The 18,793-nt window shown below is 41.5% G+C and overlaps 1 protein-coding gene across 2 annotated transcripts; it reads left to right on the top strand.

The window, feature by feature from the left end:
- The first annotated feature begins 227 nt into the window (after nucleotides 1-227).
- On the top strand, nucleotides 228-13,595 carry LYSMD2 (LysM domain containing 2). Of its 2 annotated transcripts, none has more exons than XM_074156243.1 (3): nucleotides 228-502; nucleotides 5,719-6,056; nucleotides 12,801-13,595. In XM_074156243.1, the coding sequence occupies exons 1-3, from the start codon at nucleotides 305-307 to the stop codon at nucleotides 12,850-12,852; spliced, it is 588 nt and encodes a 195-aa protein (XP_074012344.1). In that variant the 5' UTR covers nucleotides 228-304; the 3' UTR covers nucleotides 12,853-13,595. The 2 variants fall into 2 exon arrangements, with proteins under 2 accessions (XP_074012344.1, XP_074012345.1); XM_074156244.1 differs by having other exon boundaries at nucleotides 305-502; nucleotides 5,719-6,051; nucleotides 12,808-13,589.
- The last annotated feature ends 5,198 nt before the right edge of the window (nucleotides 13,596-18,793 follow it).

The raw sequence follows: 18,793 nt of genomic DNA, 5'->3' as shown, positions 1-18,793 counted from the left end.
ATGCCCGCTGGGCCCTGCCGCACCCTGCTCGCCACCAGGCCCGCTCGAGGCGCGCACACCCGTCACTGCGCAGGCGCGGCGCCCGCCCGCCACTGGGCATGCGCTCTGCCCCCGCGCGTGCGGCCTCTCGCGCTGTCGGCGCCGGCGCATGCGCGGCGGGTCTGCCGCGAGCCGTTGCCGTTACTGTTACCGTTGCCGCTGCCGCCGGGCGGGCGGCGCCTGAGGGGCGGGGGCGGTGCGCCATGCCCGGGGGGGCGGTGGCGGAGCCGGCGTGGAGCCGCGGTCGCTGAGGCGCGGCGGGAGCATGGCTGAGTCGCTGCGGGAGGAGCCGCCGGGCGGGCCGGAGTCGGAGGCCGAGCTGTCGCAGCGGCTGGCCCACACCAAGGCCCGCTCGTACGGCAGCACGGCGAGCGTGGCGGCGCCACTGGCCGAGCGCTATGTGGAGCACCGGCTCAGCGCCGGGGACACGCTGCAGGGCATCGCCCTCAAGTACGGCGTCACGGTAAGGGGCACGCCGCCGGGGCGGCCTGCCGGCCCGGGGAGCCAGGAGGGCCCGGGGGCTGCAGAGCCAGTAGCGGTGATGGGCTCCCGGAACGGCGGCGGGCGGTTGTTAGGCCTAGAAAGTAACAGAGGTGAAGGGGAAGAGGCACTGGAAGTGGAAAACAGCCGAGAGATTACAGGGTGAAGTTGTCCTGTAGAGCATTTCCTACATGTAGTGTGCAGGAGTTTCGCTTCTTACTATGGATACGGTGCTGGTTTGAGTTTCAGTATTTAAAATGCTAACATCTGAATCGTGTGACCTGCTTGGAGGGGTCAGTGCTCAGTTCTGCTGGGCAATGGCTGAAGTTCGTGCTGTCCAAGACAGGGCATGGGCTTGAAACTGGTAGGTGCTGGTTGTCGGGACTGGCCGGTGACCTCCAAGATGCACTTACTGCCACCAAGTAAACCTGGGCTTACATGACAGTTCACCACTACACTCGCTTCAGTTTAAAAAAAAAGCAGCGTAATAAAATTTATCTTGAAAAGAATCATCGTTTTGAGGTTGACACATAGGCTGTGACAAGAATTTCTTCCAGTAGCTTCAGGGCTAAAAATTCATCTGCTGTTATCCACCTACCAGCCTAGAGGTGATTTACAACTGATTTGAAAGTGTTGCTGCTTTCCTGCTCTCTTCCTAGAGAGAAAAAAGTTTACTTCTGTGGAAAATGTTGAAAGGCTTATGGCAGTCTAGGACATGCAGAGTCCAATAGCATCTACCAGCAAGCCCTAATGCACTACCCTTCTTCACAGAGCAGAGCTCACCTGCCCTACCTTCATTCCAGGTTATTTGGGACCCAGTGAGCTTCCAACTGACATATCTATATGCAGCTTCAGTTGTCCCAACAGGCAAAATTGCCCGGGACCAAGTAGCTGATGAGCGTAGCTATCTGCAGTGTACTGGTACCAACGTCATTTGCACGTCAGCTGCAAAGAGCACCTTCCAGTTGGGCTCCATCCAGAAGAGGTACAACACAGTCCCAGATTAATAGGTTCTGGCTGGAATGCGTTTCCTTTCCTTCTGTGGTTCTGAAAGGCTTAGTAAAGCTCTCCAGCAACTTCAAAGCACTCAGCCTTTGTTGTGAAGAGGGTTGATTAAGCCACTTTCGACCAAATCTTTTTGGCAACAGGATTAACGGTGTTTTTGATTTACATTGATACACATTAAAACAAAGTTTTTCTCAATATGGGGGCAAAGCAAAGTGACCTGAGCTGCTCATTGGATTTGTTTGAATTTTTATTTTTGGCAGTGCTTTCTACAATGGATAAAGTCTCTGGTCTAAATGATTTAGCTATATTGTTCTTCATTTAGAAGTGTATTTGCTTACTACAATAAGTGAGAAATACACACAGATTACTTAAGTATTAGTTTTCTAGAAAGAAAGGCATTTCTAAAGACATTTACAACTCCTCTTCAGCTAAAGTGAAGTGGGGGATCAAACCTGAACAGTCTGACAAAACAGGTTTAATTTATGAACTGTAAAGTTTGTTCATAGTATGAGTTTTCTAAGCTTTTGCTGTGTTAATGATGCATCTAAAATATAAATGCTGGGGTTTTTGAAACATCTCATTTTTTGTTTGATTTAATGTTGCTAGTACTCTGCTTAAGAAACCAGAGCTGCATCATTATAGACTTCAATTGAGAAAGGGACATTTCATGTCAGTTTAACCTAAGAGCAATGCCAAGTTAGCTGAAATCAGCCATTGTGTTTCTGCTTTAATGAGTTTCAGCCCAGGGTAGGAATGTATGCAAACATGTTTGCTTTTAGCAAAATGAAGAATCTTATGTCTTCACACAATGACAAGGGCTGACTTTCTCTAAAGAATAATTGCATTTGCTTCCTGCATCCTGTATACTTGGCTAGAAGTGAGAGTTGCTGTAACGGGAACATCAGAATTATCTTTGGCTGCCATTGCCTTCAGTATTACTTTTTTTAGAAGTTCCACCCCCCCCCGACAGTGGTTTTCCTCACTGGGAATTACTTTGCAGCAAGAGACATCCTGTCCAGTGCCTGCCTTGGCATGACATGACATAGCAGTTTAAGATGGGGGAAGGTGTTAGGGGGGAGAGAGAGATCAGTGTGCATTGTTTGGCCTCATCCTCTGCCTATCACCCCTCTCCCCCAGACACTGTCTATTAATCTTGTATGGCTCATGTTCATTAGATCTTCCTTTGAATGCTGTTGGGTAAATTAACACTGGGAATTAATGAATGTTTAGTATTATAGTTATGGTTCTGTTGGAGCACTGTTTTCCATCATACAAAGGTATCCCTTTTGAGGGGAGAAAGAAGAGGACTATTTGTTTCATGGTCAGTAGGAACAGTTTTGATGGATTAGTTCAGCACCAGTTTATGCCTTAGTGCAGCTTCAGTTAAAGTATTAAGAGCAAAGGCTTTAGCACATGCTTTCACTGTTATAGGTCTGTAGCTAACAGAAATTAGTTCAGTTCTCCTAGCACTAAGAAAACTAGTTTTAAATTCTGCTCTCCATACATCTATGAATGTATGGAGTCATATTGAGTTGTAGAAGGGGCAGTATATATTACAAGTTAAGTAGCTTGCCCAAGGCTGAGGGATGTTCTTTTTAGAACCAAGTATTTCCCATTCCATTGTTACGCACTGCAGAGGTGCACAGTCTTCCGAAGGCCACAAAATGGTATTTAAAAGGTATTTTAGGAAGAAGTAACCAGAGGTAGAGTTACAGTGAAGTGGAACAGCAGTACAGTGCATTATTTATCAACTATTGAAGCTTCACCTTCCAGCTCACCTGTAGCAGAGATCTCAGTTTTCAGCATTTGTATTGTATTTTTAGAGAAAAGCTCCAGCTGGCATTTTAAACATTTTTTGATACCCATGAAGACAGCCAACTTTTAGACATTTTGACAACTGACATTTAAACTAGCATCTGATGACCATTATAGGTCTTAGTAATAAGTCAGGTGAAGCTTCCTTTATGCCCTTTATGTGGTACTCAGCTTGCGAAAGAACTTAGAACTTATGCACCATATATAAGGCTAACTAAAAATAGTTTCCAGGCTTCAGGAACTGGAAGAATAATGAGCTGCTTTTATTTGAAGTAGTACCTTACTATGTGACACCGGGTATTAGTTACTCAGCTTTTGAAAATTATTATTAAATCTAATAATTCCATCATTTTAGCCATCTGCAGCAACAGGTTGGGATTGTCTTTAAGTAGAGAATAGTGTTTTTGTATATTTAATGGATAGAAGTAACTTACTGCTGCGCTTTCCTGCGCCCTTTTCACTACTCTCACTCTCCCTGACACCTAGCCTTTTTAGAGAGGATCTCTTTATTTTTATGGAGAAAGATTTCATCAGGCTTCCAGGACCCAAGCAAATGCATCCATACGTGACACCAGATCTATAATGGCACTGCAGCAGATACTCTTACCACACAGTACAGGTCTACATTGCATGCAGGAGTTTATTCCAGTTCTGCAGGAGGCCACACAGTCTCACATCTGCACAGAGAAGAAAGATTAACATCTGTGCTTGGTTTTACACCCTGCTAGTATGTTCAGTGTAAGGAACACATGGGCATGCTAACCCAGATATTACCTGTTAATGGTGGACTTTTATTTTGCAATTGGGAAGGACTTCCAGTAGTGTCACAGCAAAGTTTAAAGAATTGAAGACTCAAAAGCAGAAGATGGTAGAGCAGTTTTTTTCATCATCTGAGTGCTGAACTGGAGATACTTCAGACTTTGAAGTAGTGAGTAGCTAGTGCTTAGACTGCTTGACTTTTTCTGGGCGATTATACTAGCAGTAAGACTCTATTATTACAAGACTTACAGTCTTTATTCTTACTCAGTTTAGCTCCATTTAGTTTAATAAAAATGAATAACACTTCTAATCCAGGCAAGAGATGTTTTCAGTGCTCTTTATGCTTGTTTTCAAGCAGGTTTTATTTAGAGTGCATTTATCGTTGCAGTACTGTAGTGATTAGGGGTTTATGCTTATTGCAGTCACTAGGGGACCAGAATGGTCATTTTTCTTTCTTTCACTTAAGACTTTTCCTAATGAAATAATGAGTTTAGGTTAGAACTAAAGCTTATGTGACTAAAGTCACATAATGGGGGATACCAATTTCTGTGCTTTTTTAAACCTTGCAGTTGAGAAATAGGAAGCTAGTATAACTGTTACTGTCTTGGAAGGGAAATTTTGATGACTAAGAACTTAAAAAACAATCTTAGTAGGGAGATAGTATAAACATTTACTGGGAACTTTTCCTCACCTGTAAAGCAATGGAATTTATAATAGCTTTTCAGCTTAAGTATGGAACAAGTGGGACTTTATGCATTAGTATGGTGAAAAAGATGGAGTTGTCTTGGTTCTGTCATAAGATCATCTGTACTGATGAGTAGGTTGTAAGAAGTACTTCGGATAAAAGTCGCCTAAAAAGTATTTAAGAGTTATGTGCTGGCTGTTACCACACATTATTACATACATGAGGTTGCTGTTGATCATGCTGTACATTCAGTTTACTGGACAAATGCAGCCACTTTTCTATGCAGCTCCATTACAAAGTGTTTAAGAGTCCCCCATTCTTTTCCCTGCCTGACTTCTCACTGAAAGTCAGGACTTCATCTGAAATCTAAATTTGTTACATCAGCTAAGGGGGAAAATACTATGGATGAGACACATACTGCTCTTCAAAGACTTGTGGTGCTCACTGTTCATAACTACTTTGTCCTGAATGCTTGACTTTATCGCCCCTTGTTTGTATTATGCATGCCTTCTCCCAGAGTTCACCTACAGCTGCTAGCAATTCTGAGCCTTACTCTAATATAAATTCAAATCAGCAGTGCTTTTGCAATGCATTTTTATTCTGTGGCAAGTTGTTCATGTAAGCCTATATAGAGATTGGAAGACTGTTCAAGAAAAGCATCTTTATGTTTTGTAAGACTTTAGAAAAACCAGTATTTGGAGTGAAGTCTGCGTAAAAGGAAGAAGTTAAGGTGTTGAGTTAGCAAAGCTAAGACAGAACATACACTCTGGAATCACTTTGAATGCAAAAAAAAAAAACCCTTTCCTAAAGTCATTGCTGCTGCAAAGAAAGTATAGATTTATTGTAACTAGAAATTACTGTACTACTTCAGAAAGTTAGTACTTTATACTTTGCCAAAACCTAATAACTTACATTTTTCCTATCTTTTTCAGATGGAACAAATAAAGAGGGCAAATAAACTGTTTACTAATGACTGTATATTTCTGAGGAAAACCCTGAATATTCCTGTTATATCAGAGAAACCATTACTGTTCAATGGACTTAATTCACTGGAGTCTCCTGAGAATGAAACTGTTGACAGCTCCCCTTCTTGTGATGAAGGACTAGTGACAGTTCAGGAAGAAAGTAGTTCTTCTCCCAGTCCTCAAGAGCCTGACAATCAGCCCACTGCACCAGAAGAACTGTCTGCCAAAGATTTCCTACAGAGGTTGGACTTGCAGATTAAGTTATCCAAACAAGCAGCCAGAAAGCTAAAAGATGACAATGTCAGGTAAATGCCGCTTTTAGTATTAAGTGTCTTAATCTCATCCTGAAGGCTTTTTAGTCAAAGCTGAACCCTCTTTGTGGGGTGTCTCAGACAGCATCTGTAGTTTTAATTTATCAACAGCGAGTCTATCCTATTATCATGTACCAGATACATTCAGAGCACACCATTAGCAGATGCCTTGATATGGCAGTTAAAAGGCTGCCTCACGATACATTGTAGGATAGCAGTAATATTCCATAAGAGCTAGAAGGCAAATATTCTCCAAGATGTCTTGCTATGTAAGTGGGCAACTATTTAAGCAAACGCATAGTTTTCAGTGGAGTACTAAGTCAAGGCCTGTGGAAGCTGATTGCATACAGCAAGGCATGATTGCATTTTTCATCTGTCCCAAATTGCCTCATAACTGTCTAAATATTCTCTGTTTAGTTTCAGTTAAGATACCGTGTCTCTTTTCCCTATGCAGTCCCTCCCTTTGTGGATCCACCTATGTAGACTTCTGTCTTTTCTTCAATATTTCTTCTACAGCCAGGAGCTTGCACACACTTTACTCATAGAAAAAGCAGTACCTTTTGGCCTCTCTGCCACAGTGATTATCCCCTCACGTGCATAGGCATCCCATGGAGAGTACAGAAAGACTTAGAGCAAGAGTGAACTTCAGTAGTGTTTGTTTTCTCATGTCCTTGGAACGAGCTTCCTCAGCTTGTTCACAAGCAGTCTCTTGGGCTGGTTGTCAGGCCTGTTTATTCTCTGCAGAGATTGCCTCAGTGGGTGATGCCGAGGTGGCCTTTCTCGTGACAGTAAAAGGTATGACTGCAGGGGACTGGTATTGCTTCTCTTACCACAGAGCTGGAGAGAGGTTATGCCTGCAGATATGTACTTTGCTTTTGCAAATTTGTTTAATGCAAAACATCTTCCATCATCCTGGTTCACTTCACATATTCTGATTTGGAGCACAAGCAACATACTTTCCATGTTAAGAGGAAAGTAACCTTTCAGGACCAAATCTATCAGGCGTGTAGTCCCATCATTTCTTTAAGAAGTTAAGGGATTATTTCAGCAACTTAAAAACTTCGTTCAATAGATAAACAATTTGAGGGGGACCAGTATATGGCATTTAGCAATTGGACAAGCCTCATTTGGAGAAATATCCCATAAGACAGCTTAATTACCTACTGCATTCCACGTACAGCTCTCCATTCCCAGAAGGACGCTGGTTTAGTTACAGTCTCAGGGAAGGCTGGAATATTTTCACATCTTGTTAACATGCTTGGAAGTTTTCTTTTGAATTGATTACATGAAAGAGGAAAAATAGCTGTTGGAACCCAGATCCTTCTCTATTCAAACTCTTCCTCTTGCATTGTTATACCTGAACAATGTAGAGCATCTATCAAAATGTGCCGCTGCTGACTCTCAGATCATTAGACGTATGTATCTAACACAGGATAGAGTAGGTGTTGACCTAGCTATTAAGCTGGGTCACGGAAAACCACAGTCCCTGCCAGAGGAAGACAATTATTTTAACATCCCCTCAACAAAATAACATACTAATTTCCAGAAGGAAATTCACTTAGACCTTGCTGCACCATGAGCAGAGCCAATACATAAATAGTCACTGCTACTACTTATATCCATTTCCTATATTGCTTAAGTTACAACTTGGGAAATGAGGGCTTGTTACTGAATTTCCTCCCAGGGAATAATGGATACAGGAGGATGAGTTACTTTCCCACCTCCTGTTCAGATTTAGCAGATAATTTTGTCAATTATGCATAGAGCACAGATTTTTATTGGTCACAATGCTACAGGAAGCATGAAGTAGAGAGCTGCAGGTTATCTGCTGAGCAGGATGTTCTCCAGCTGAAGAGAAAAGCTTCCAGTGTGTCTGATAAAGTCTTCATAATGTCACCTTCCACCCCACCACCTCTGTCTTTCAGTCTTGGCTCAACAAAGGCATCCTTGCGTGATCTTCTCCTACTGTGTTCACCCCTTTACAGTATCACAGGAAGTGCCAAAGGACCAAAGCGAACCTTTACAGAGAGTTTGCAGAATGTTTACTCCTTGCAGAGAGCAGGAGTAGAGGGAGACCATTGCCAAAAGCCCTGGAGATGCTTTTCAGCTCTGTATCATCAACGGTATTACTGGGCCCATGCTGGAAGGAAGCAGCATCCCTTGCTCTGCTCCAGCAGCTCCCCAGGAGGTGCCTGTTCTCCCTCCTGCCTCTGCCTTTTTTGTCCCTTGCTTGGAGCAGGAGGCCTTGAAAATTGGACAGCCATCATGACAGTAAACGAGTCTCATGAATACACAAGTTTTCAATTCTTAGAGTGAAAGCCATTTATGAAATTAAGAGTGCTGTTTCCAGCTACTCTGGCCTTCCGTAGTCAGATTGCCTTGTCAAGGTCTGTTTAGAATGTGACATGCACCGATGCTGCAGCGTACTTAAGTGCCTGTTTGAGAGTAAGAAAGGAGCACCTAGAGTTACATTGGCTACCACCAAAAGGGACATTGGAACTAAGAAAACTGCAATCAGAAGCAGACTATCAGTTCTGAAACTTGAAGAGCCATAACTTCTCACCATACCCATGAGCCTGATTTGACAGATGGAGAGAATCACGACATCTCTTAAACTGCTCTTTACTTTGGTCTCCCTTAAAGTTGCCAAGAACGCGTGCACATTCATGCACTGATTCTGATCAAGCTGTCCAGGCAGTTTCATAGTCAGAAACTGCTTTGTCTTACAAAGACAGCTGAAGGTGAATTACATTGTTTAATCAAAACTCTTTTAGTCACCACTTTAAGTACTCTCAAAGGAATAAAGTATATTAATCTCTAAAGTCAGCTTCTTCCCAGCTAAAGCCCCTTGCTGTTAGGTAGAAAAACTGAGGAGCGCATAGGTGCAGATTTAGACTAGACTCTAAACTCTAATAGCTATGCAGGTAGACAAGCGTTAAAGATTATAGAATGGGATCTACTCAGTTTGAGCTGACTTTCACTATTGGAGTTTATGTCAGCGTATGGCTAGATCCACATGTAAGACTACTTTTACTAGAGAGTTTCATTGCGCAAGAAATCAGTGGTTAATGAATCCTCCAGTCAGATGTATTTACCCAAGATTCAGCTCTAGGTGAGCAGCTTCAAGCAGTAAGACCTGTTTTTGTTTTGAGCAGTATTTTGTCATAGGCCAAAAGAAATGCAAAAGTATTAATATAATTGTTTGTAGCATATGTTGCCAACTCACGTATTTGCGTATTAGGGAAGAATACCCATTATTAGTTTTATCCACACATGGAAGAAAAGCAACTTCTAATAGTTTGAGAAAATACGGTAGTGCTTTATCTTGCCCAAAATGCTGTTAGGCATGTTTCGGGATACCAAAACTGAAATTACGTGTAGTGATGCTTTTTGTATCAGACCACCAGAGGTCTAATGCAAGGTCTTTATAGAGTCCTTAATATTTTAGGGTGGTACTGTGGTAGGCTAGAACACTAGGGCCATATACTGTGCTTCTGGGACAGGTCACATCTTTCTGCATTTGCCTTTTAGTGACTCATTTTGAAAACCTTGTAACTGAATAGAGCCTTTCTAATCACTTGCTTGTATGAATCAATAAAATTAATTGGTGTGCAGCTCTAGAACAGAACCATATATTGTCATCTGATGAGTTGCCTTGACCTGAACCTAGGAGAGAGTAGGGCATTTGAAACTGATAACTGATTGAGTTCATTTGTTCAATAATTGTTCACCATCATTGGCTATCAGCTAAGAAAACAGCTACCTCGATTAAGGAGGCTGCCTGTGGAGAATCCTGTTTTCAGACTTCCAAAAGCTATTAACTCACAAACGCAAGATTGCTGCCTTGTTGAACTGCGAATTCGAGAAGCATCCAAGCATTGGATTTGAGTTGACTTGTTCACACTCAGGTGCGCTTGGTCTTACAGAAGTGGTAATTAGCATTTTTATTGTGGCCTGATGCATACAGTAGCTTTCAGTAGATGTCTTTCAATTCCTGTGGGCAAAGTGGCAGCAGCGAACAGGAAGAGACAGCGCTATGAAGCATTGTAATGCTGTGCTGTTCCTTTTCCTTTGCCTGAAGGAGAACGTTGCAGTGCCTTACCACTTTGCTATTTTAGGCATCTTAAAAGTGAAGACAGTTGTTTGGTCGTTAAACATACATACACTGCCATGTTGTTGCTTGTCGGCCATGGACTGGAGCTGCTACTATGTAATTTTATTTCATATAAAGCTTGGCTCGTTTTTAAGCCATCAGAACAGACTTGTACTTGCTATGTACAGTTCTAAAGATCTACATTAGTAATATTTCCTGGCCATTGCCTTGGTTTGGAGTAATGTGTTGGCAGACCTCTTCACATAGCCTAGTCCCGCAGCCTGGGACAGAAGGTTAGAAGCTGTTCTTGCCAGCCCTTACTGCCAAGTGCAGCATACCTGAGCCTCGGTCAAAAGTTTATTTTGCACATATTTATTATCCTTTCTTAGGTTCAAGCATAATGACCTGCTACATGGTTATTATGTCCCTACCACATTCAGAAACCCCTCAAGACTGGCTGTGGCTCAAGTGCCAGTCTTCTGCCCTCTACTGGCAAATGCCAAGTAAAAGCCCCTAGTCCAAGTGCGTATTTCACAGGGGAAGTGGAGACGAACAGCTTAGAGTAGCTCTTTTGTTACTTTGTCTGAAGACCTGCTAATCACTATTTCAACTCTCCAGTTCTCCATATTCACCCCTACTATCCACCATAAGCAACTGCAGCTAATGTCAGTCCAGTGTTTGGCTGCGGCCACGTCATGATGGCTGTTATTCCTATGTTAAGGCTTTCAAGAAAAAAGACTGAAAGGCCGATTCTGACAGCCTCTGATTAAAAGAAAGGATTTTTGCTGGAACTCTGCTGCATTTTATTCTCCTAAAAAGGGTAACAAAACTAAGAAGTAGAAAGTAATTGTCAGTGTACAGCATAGAAAGTAAGCTTTTTCCCTACTGGACAATCTAAGCTCTGAAAATATAGCAGTTCTCCTTCATCCTCACAAACTACCAGAGACTGCTAGTTGCAACTATGTTCTGAGAATATGTGGCCAGAAACCCATTGTCTTGAGACAATTTATAGATCAAAAGTGCTTTAGTGCTTACTCAAGTAAACATGAATTGTTTGCTTCCTTACTTTACCGTTATGCCAGGTATTACGAACAGCATATGCAAATTATTCCAGTTTTGCAATGCAGAATTGATGATATAAGAAAAGATACTTCCATATACACAGATCATCTCTATCTTAAGAATCATGCTTGGTGCTAGGTCTGTCGTATCACTAATGTAAATAGATGTAGTATTTGTAAGAAAGGCTAGAATCTGTTTTCAGCACTACTATAACCACACATCCTTGCAATAACTACCAGTTTCATCCAAACCCAGGTTTTTTTGAGATTTCATTTTTTTAAAAGATTTTCAAGGCAAAAGCAATATCACATCTTCATGAAGATAATTTTGCTGGACTAGCCAAGAACAGGGAAGGGCTGGGAAAATGAGTGCAAGTTCCTTAGCTGCTTGATTAGTTTGTAGAGTGTTTTCCCCTGATTCTATTCTGGGGGGTTATATGAAATTTAACTTGTAGATAAATAATCATGTTTATAAGTTAGTAGGGGAAAGTCTGCAGAATTGGTGTTTGGAATACTATTGAAATATATAGTTTTACCTTATACTAGACTATTATTATACTTACCTTATACTAGACTATTATTATAGTCTAGTATAATGATAGTATAATAGACTATTATTATACTAGACTATATTAGACTATTTGAATAACTGTACCTTTATATGGAGGCACACACAGTATTAAGAGTAACAGGAAATCCTTTGAAGCTCACAGTGTAGCAACTGATAAGTCTTTCTATTCTCACCAAAACACTAAAATTGGCAGCAGCGTTAAGAATAGGCTCTCAGGAACATAATTTTGAAGCTACAGTAGTAGAAAACGGCAATCATTGGAGAACTTAACATGCTTGAATTAGTACTGGATGCTGCACTCAATAAGTTTACATAACCACTTTTTTAAAAAAGGCAATATTGTCAAGTAAACAGTAGGCAGACTCATTTTTCATGAGGATTTTTAATAGCAACACTACTTTGGTTTATCCAGTCATTGCATTAACAACAGCACTTGTGGGCGACTATTTTCTCCTAAGAAAATCCAAGTGATCAGTCTCAGTATTGATTACTGCACAGGAAGGATACATCAAGGAGCCTACTCAAGGAGTGTCCTTGCAGCATCAAGACACAGATCCAGCTACAACAATGATGGGCTGCTCCTGTTCTTGCCTCCTTTGGTCCATCTGCACCCCCTGCCATTCAAAAGGCTGAAACAAACCCACAACTAAGCTTGCTGTTTTAAAAAAGGAAATGGAAAGCAATAGTACTGGAACTCCAGCATGCCCTTCGCTTGTTTGTCCTTTACAGTATTTCTTATTAATTTGGCACTTTTCATTAAACTATAAATACATTCTGATGTTGTTGAACTTATACAGCTGTACTTGTTTTCAGCATTCTGTTCGTGAAACAACATTAACAAGATCTCCATAATGACCAGTAGTATACTGCAAGTAGTATTTCCGTTAGCAATACCAGTCTTAGCTATTTTCACCCATCCATTAGGAAAACTGGTTATCTGCATCTGCATTACAGTTTTACTGTTGAGACATGGTATGTTCCTGATCTGATGATTATGATCATTTTCTTTTTAGAGAGGAGGAGAATGAGGAAGGTCCCTATGCAACTTCTTCGTATCACCAGTAGAAGACAGATGTGATGGCCTGAAAACTTTCCATGAAATCAGTTCTTAAAGAACTAAATGGTCAATAATTCAAAACCCAAGTCTTTTGGACTCATCGTCTTGATGTACTTAAAACAAGTCATGAATGGGTACTTGCACTGAAATTATGACCTCTTCTGCCTTCCATAGGTTGATGTCCTTATGCTATATCAACAAAGGCTTTAAGCCTTCCAAAACTAGCAATGGCCTTTATATCCCTTCTGTGCAAACTGTAGCATGGTAGCAACAATATATCCTTGAGGTCACCTTTATGCAGGATGTTGATCTTTAGTAAAGATTTTGTAAATACTTGTTAAAGTGAAATTTGTTTTAAGTATTTAAAAACATTAAATAAGTTTGCTTGTAAAGGACAAACTATGAAAATAACAGAAATTTACTTATTCTGCAGACACAGGCAAGTTTGCTGTGGAAGTTTTGTCTGCTTCAGGGCTGCAGAACTCGCCTCTGAACTCTGTGTGTATGTCTGTGTGTGGTTATGGTGTGTTCCTAGAAAGGGGAATTCTACTTGTTTTGAAGAGTTAAAGCCTTCACGGTTAAACAACTGTTTGCAAATTGGATTTCTGCTAATAAAAGGGAAGAGTTACAGCAAGAGATTTTTCTTTGTGAGATACGACATCGGAATATCAGATGTGTGTTCTTGTGTGGTTGTATTTTGTGTGGTTTTAATTTAATAAATATAAAAATACTGATGTGTCTGTTCATAATGAAATCAGCTTGGTTCTAGTCTGGTGTTTGTGAAGAATGGTTTGTCTAGTTACACGAGCTATTAGATGCTAATTTCAGGGCAAATAATGTCCTTTACCTTTACCATACAGCTCACACTCCTAAATGAGATCTGTAAGGACTGTTTGATCTAGTTGAGCAGTCAAGAAAACTGTGTTAAGATGAATGAGAGCCACGCTGGTCACCTTCACTCTGCTGAGCAGAGATGCCAGTACTCAAGTCTGCAGGGGGACCCCACCTGAAGTTCGGGAAGGCAGAGTGCAGACTGCATTCACTCTTTGCCCTGAAGTTAATGTATTAGCAAATTCTTGTTAAGCATCCTACAATTTTTCCTTAAGTATTCAATAAGCTTGTCAGTAAAGGATTTCCGGATCCCCACTGTGACAGATGCCATTCCCTATATATCAGCTCATTTATATAGTTTATTGCTCCCTCAAAGCAAAAACTTTTTGCAATATGTTAAGATGGAAGCAATATAGAAAGTTACATTAATTTACTAAAACTAGAAATAAAACTGCAAAGCCAGACAGGGATTGGTATTTCCCTAGAGCTTGCAGGAACTCAGACCTGTCAGGCTCATTCAGATCATCTCTAGCTCTGGTCTTAAAGAGGTCTTCAGTGGCACACAAATTAACAGGGACAGGGAAAGCTTAGAGTGAATAAAAGGAAGCATTGATTTTTTGTGAAGAGACTGGTGAATTAGTTTTAGGTCTGGTATCTTTCTCAAGTTGAGATTTGTATCTATTCGTTACAGGATAGTAATTTCTGTTGTCAGTAAATTTCAATAGGACATTACCAGAGCCAGAATAAACTACTTTTCCAAAGGTGACCCAAGCTTCAAGCCCAGTTATATTTTATAATCCTACAGGAAAATGTAATCCTTTTCTACCAAAGACCTGCTATTGGAACACCCTCACCTATCCAGCACAGGCAGGACCAGGGTGCTTTGCTGAGCAGGTCAGCAGCGCAGCTTTCCTCACACACAGCACAGCGAGCACCCCTCCTGCCAGCCCCACAAGGCAGAGCCACTTCACTCCATCCTTCCCTTGAGCACCGCTGTGCTCGTGGGCTGGAGGACCTTCAGGGCAAGCAACAGAGGATCGGTGACACTGTTAACGTCTCCTTTTCCTGACCGAGAAAGCCGTACAGAAGTGCAAGGGAAGAAGCAGCTGTGCCAGCCTGGAGACATGGTTGGGCAGAGACCCACAGCTGCACACCCTTCCCCTCAGACACAGGCAGAATTCAGCCCAGCAGCATCCGGGTGGACCCACAAGATCTCTGGCAACGCCACCACACCAGTGCTCAGCATGGCATCCAGTGCGAAACCATTAGCATAACCCAGCAGAGACACGTAACCCTTCTGGCTCCACACAGGCAGGGAGCATTTCGACGCCACCATTAACCACAATAAAGGCTGCATGCAAGAGGCCCTACCTCACTGCCCGTGGCCCCAGAGCAGGGCTCTGCTCACACTTCATGGTACCCTGAGGGCACACTGCTTGGCACCAGGCCAGAGGGGACCTTTCCTTTGCTCCCACTCCACCGTCCTTGGCACTTCCAGTCCTGTTTACCAAGATCTGCCGCAGCCGCTCTCCCCCACCCTGGGGGTAGGCTGCGCTTCATGGCCGTGGGGCCTCCCAGCGGGCTGTATAGGTAAAATATATTTAGAAATTGCTTTACTGTGCCTCTGTAAGTTTCTCACACCCCTCTGTTGGTGTGAGGCCCTGCGTCCCCGCGCCGCTGCAGCACGGCCAGGCTGCAGCCCTGTGCATGCACACACACACCTCCCGGCCGGCACCCGATGGACCCCACATCTGCTCAGCCCCGAGGAGAACGGAGCAGACAAGAAAAGGGTGCCTGGAAATAGTCCATCTGTAATACAGTCCGAGTAATTCAAGGTGGAGTTTTCCTATTCTGTAAAAAAGGGGTTCTTAAGACTCTGAAATAACCAATGTTTTAATATCTTAATCCACATTGTCATATTATTACTCAATAAAATGACAGGGTTTCCTGAACACTTTATATATTGTTTATACATTATCCTGTATATTTTGCTTCTCAGTCTGCCTTTATTCTTCTTATGCTTGTGACTTCATTCTTTGTTTCTATATTTCTATCACAAGGTGTGGTTTAGGGTTGGAACGGGGCAATTTCAGGCAGAAGCGAAGCACACAGTGCAGGTAAAATTCCATCTTTTTCACCTATTCTGTGGGGAAAACCTGCAAGGTTTTTTTACATATTTCTTCAGTCAAAGCTTGAAAAGTCAAAACCGGGGCAAGTTTGGACTAGGATGTTTTTAAATGAAATGCGGGACATAGCCGATAACGAGTTTTCATTTGCAATGTGTCTGGAGGCTACATAACCCCTGTCCGTCCCTCTTAACTCAGCCATCGGGTGCTGCAGCTGCATCGAACATTCCCGGAGCGGGGCATCCCGCTTCCCGCAGGCATCGCGCTGAGCTCCTATTGCTCCGTGCTGCAGGACGGCCTCAAAACGCTGGGCAGCGGAGAGAAAAGATGCAGTCTCTTAAACACACAAAAGCAGCCTTTTACTACTGTAGCTTGTAGTAAAGTGTTTAATAAAGTACAGTATCAGAAACAATAGTCTAATAGAAAAGCTCAAAAGGTGAATACCATATCTGTTGTAGTAGTTATATTTTCAGTGATAATTTAGGGAGTGAAGGATTTCTGGAGGATCCAGCAGAGATACAAACAACATAGAAACTGATTTGTGTCAGTTTAGAACCAGAGATGTGCAGGTGTTGAAAATACCTTTCTCACCAGGAAAAAGGAAAGCACTGACAGAATGTGATTTACTAATTACATACTAAATACACAAGCAGCAGATGTCCAGTGCTCATGTGCTCCAAGTGTTTCCTTAAAAAGGAGGACTGATCTGTGGTGCAGGCTGAAACTGGTGTCGCTCCGTTTTATTTTATTTAGCGTAAATTGTAGCGTGTTGGAAAGGCAGGGTGATTCATCAGGCTGGCTGTGTTTTACTGTCTAGTTCTGAAAGGTGTGATTTACCGATAGATGCTCATTTGATGTGCCAGCAATGAAACCAGTATTTGAAGCATTCAAATAACAAGTTTAATGGGCTTGGGCAGGACAGGAAGTGAATCTAGTCTGAAGAATACAGCTGAGATGATTGCTCATCTGTCTGTCAGAGGGCTTGCTCTGTTCTCAGCTACTCATCAGGTTGGTCTAATTGGTCCACGTGTGTACCCCAAGTGGTGCGCAGCAGCGGGGCAAGCACAGAACAGGTGTGAGAACACGCATACTCTGAACTACAATCAGGGCGTACCCAGTGTTTGGACTTTTTTTTTTTTTCTAAATTATGTCATCTATCCTTTGATGAAGTTAATAAATTTGCAAAACTGAGAGGTTAAAAAATATTGCACTAGCCTTTTTGTGGACACAAACTCTTCATAATCACTGGTTGCTAGTTGATGACATCTTTCTGTAGGACACCTGCATAAACTCCCGAGAGGCCAAAGTACGAACCTAACTTCCAATGAAAATGAAAAATATTATTATATTACTCATTATATTGGCAGAAGGAGAAAGTCTGGTGTTTTTTTAAAGTAGCCATTGAGGAATGGAAGTTTGTCCTTTTATTTTGTAAGTGCAGATCCTAGATCACTACCACTTCCCCAACTGTAAAGGTCTACGGTTAGTTATCTTTCTCCTGCTTTCTTTCATAAATGCAAAAGTCCACTTTTCCAGTGTGATAGTCACAAGTCACAAGCTGTTGCAGAAAACAACTGAGATCTCTAGGGACAAGAAGAAATTCTTGGTTTTGGGGAGCATTAGATAACAACAACAATAACAATAACAATAATAATAGATAATAATAAATATAATATTTTTATAATAATAAAAAATATGGGAGTGTTTAGATGAAAAAAAATATATTGATTCAAAATGACAGAATTCTGCAGTGTTTCTAAGGGACTATTTTTCAAGCAGGAAGGTTACATTGACTACCTTTGTGGATACAGTTTTTATCTTTAAAAATAAATACCACCATTAGTGACTAATACTGCAACTCAATGATCCGTATCAGGATGTGTAAGAGCAGGCAGTGACATACTCTATGTATGCTAGAAAGCATTTATTGGCTTATGTTTCATCAGTTTTCAAATAGATACGCTGTCACACCTCATTGCTATCACATTCATTTAATATTTGTTACCAAAAAAGTTCTGTTAATTATGTCCACCTGATAATTTATGTTTTGCAAGGATTCCAAAGTTTACTTCAGTTGGTTAAGAAATGGTGCTCAAATCTCCTCCTCTTTAATCTCCAGCTGTGCTGAGAAAATGAGGATGGAAACGATTGGCCCATTTAACATTTACAGAACTTTGTGCTGTGAGTCAGCATCTCCCTTCACTGGCCAGCAGATACTGACCTCTGCATCAGCCAACATGTTTTGACTGTATCAATCTCAGAATTATCATGCATTTAAAAAACAATCATCAGAGCAGGGATAACCTCAATTCTCCATGAAGAACCTGTAACTAAAGAGAACAGAGCTTTCCTGGGGTTCATTTAGATAAATGACTGCTGCAGGGGATAAATCTCAGATTTACATCTTCTGGAACTCAGTTTAAAATTTACTTGTCTAAAAACTTCCTTACCTTTGATCTTGCCTCATGAGTTCTTCATACATAAAATTTTTCATTCACCTAAATGAAAAAATCTCATAAACCACTCTTCAAAAACTCTTTAAGTTGAGGAAGAAGAGTGAGGGCGACATTTTGTTTTCTTTTTTCATTCTTCAGGAGGTACCAAATTCTTGGCTAATGATAGCATATATATGCCCAAAAAAATAGTTTTCCAAAATAATACTGACAGAAACAGACCAGAAGTCAGCAAACACACCACAGCCTTGATATTCTGAGATGCTGAGATACGATAGGTTAAGTTAAGCCTTTCTGAAAAGCAGGACCCATGTTCCTAAAAACACCTCTAGTTGCAAACGCAAAATGACTTGAATTGCTTTCCTTTTTTTTTTCTTTTCTTTAAAGAAAGAAATGGCTATTTACACTTGTTATCAAGCTACTCGCATCAGGAGTTCAACTAATTATGCATGCACAATCATCAAATGGTGCACCAAGAGAATGTTTATACATGCTGAATGAAGCAACAATGGGGAGAATATAGCTCTATGATGTGAAAG

This window comes from Numenius arquata, chromosome 11 (assembly GCF_964106895.1).
Source record: "Numenius arquata chromosome 11, bNumArq3.hap1.1, whole genome shotgun sequence".
Lineage (NCBI taxonomy): Eukaryota > Metazoa > Chordata > Aves > Charadriiformes > Scolopacidae > Numenius > Numenius arquata.
This window is presented reverse-complemented; position numbering and strand designations above follow the sequence as displayed.

What these genes read in the sequence shown, in the direction of transcription:
- LYSMD2 (XM_074156243.1), top strand. Translation starts at nt 305, where the DNA reads ATGGCTGAGTCGCTGCGGGAGGAGCCGCCGGGCGGGCCGGAGTCGGAG. An exon ending in CCCTCAAGTACGGCGTCACG is followed by an intron (nt 503 to 5,718) that starts GTAAGGGGCACG and finishes TATCTTTTTCAG; the next exon opens with ATGGAACAAATAAAGAGGGC. An exon ending in CTAAAAGATGACAATGTCAG is followed by an intron (nt 6,057 to 12,800) that starts GTAAATGCCGCT and finishes TTTTCTTTTTAG; the next exon opens with AGAGGAGGAGAATGAGGAAG.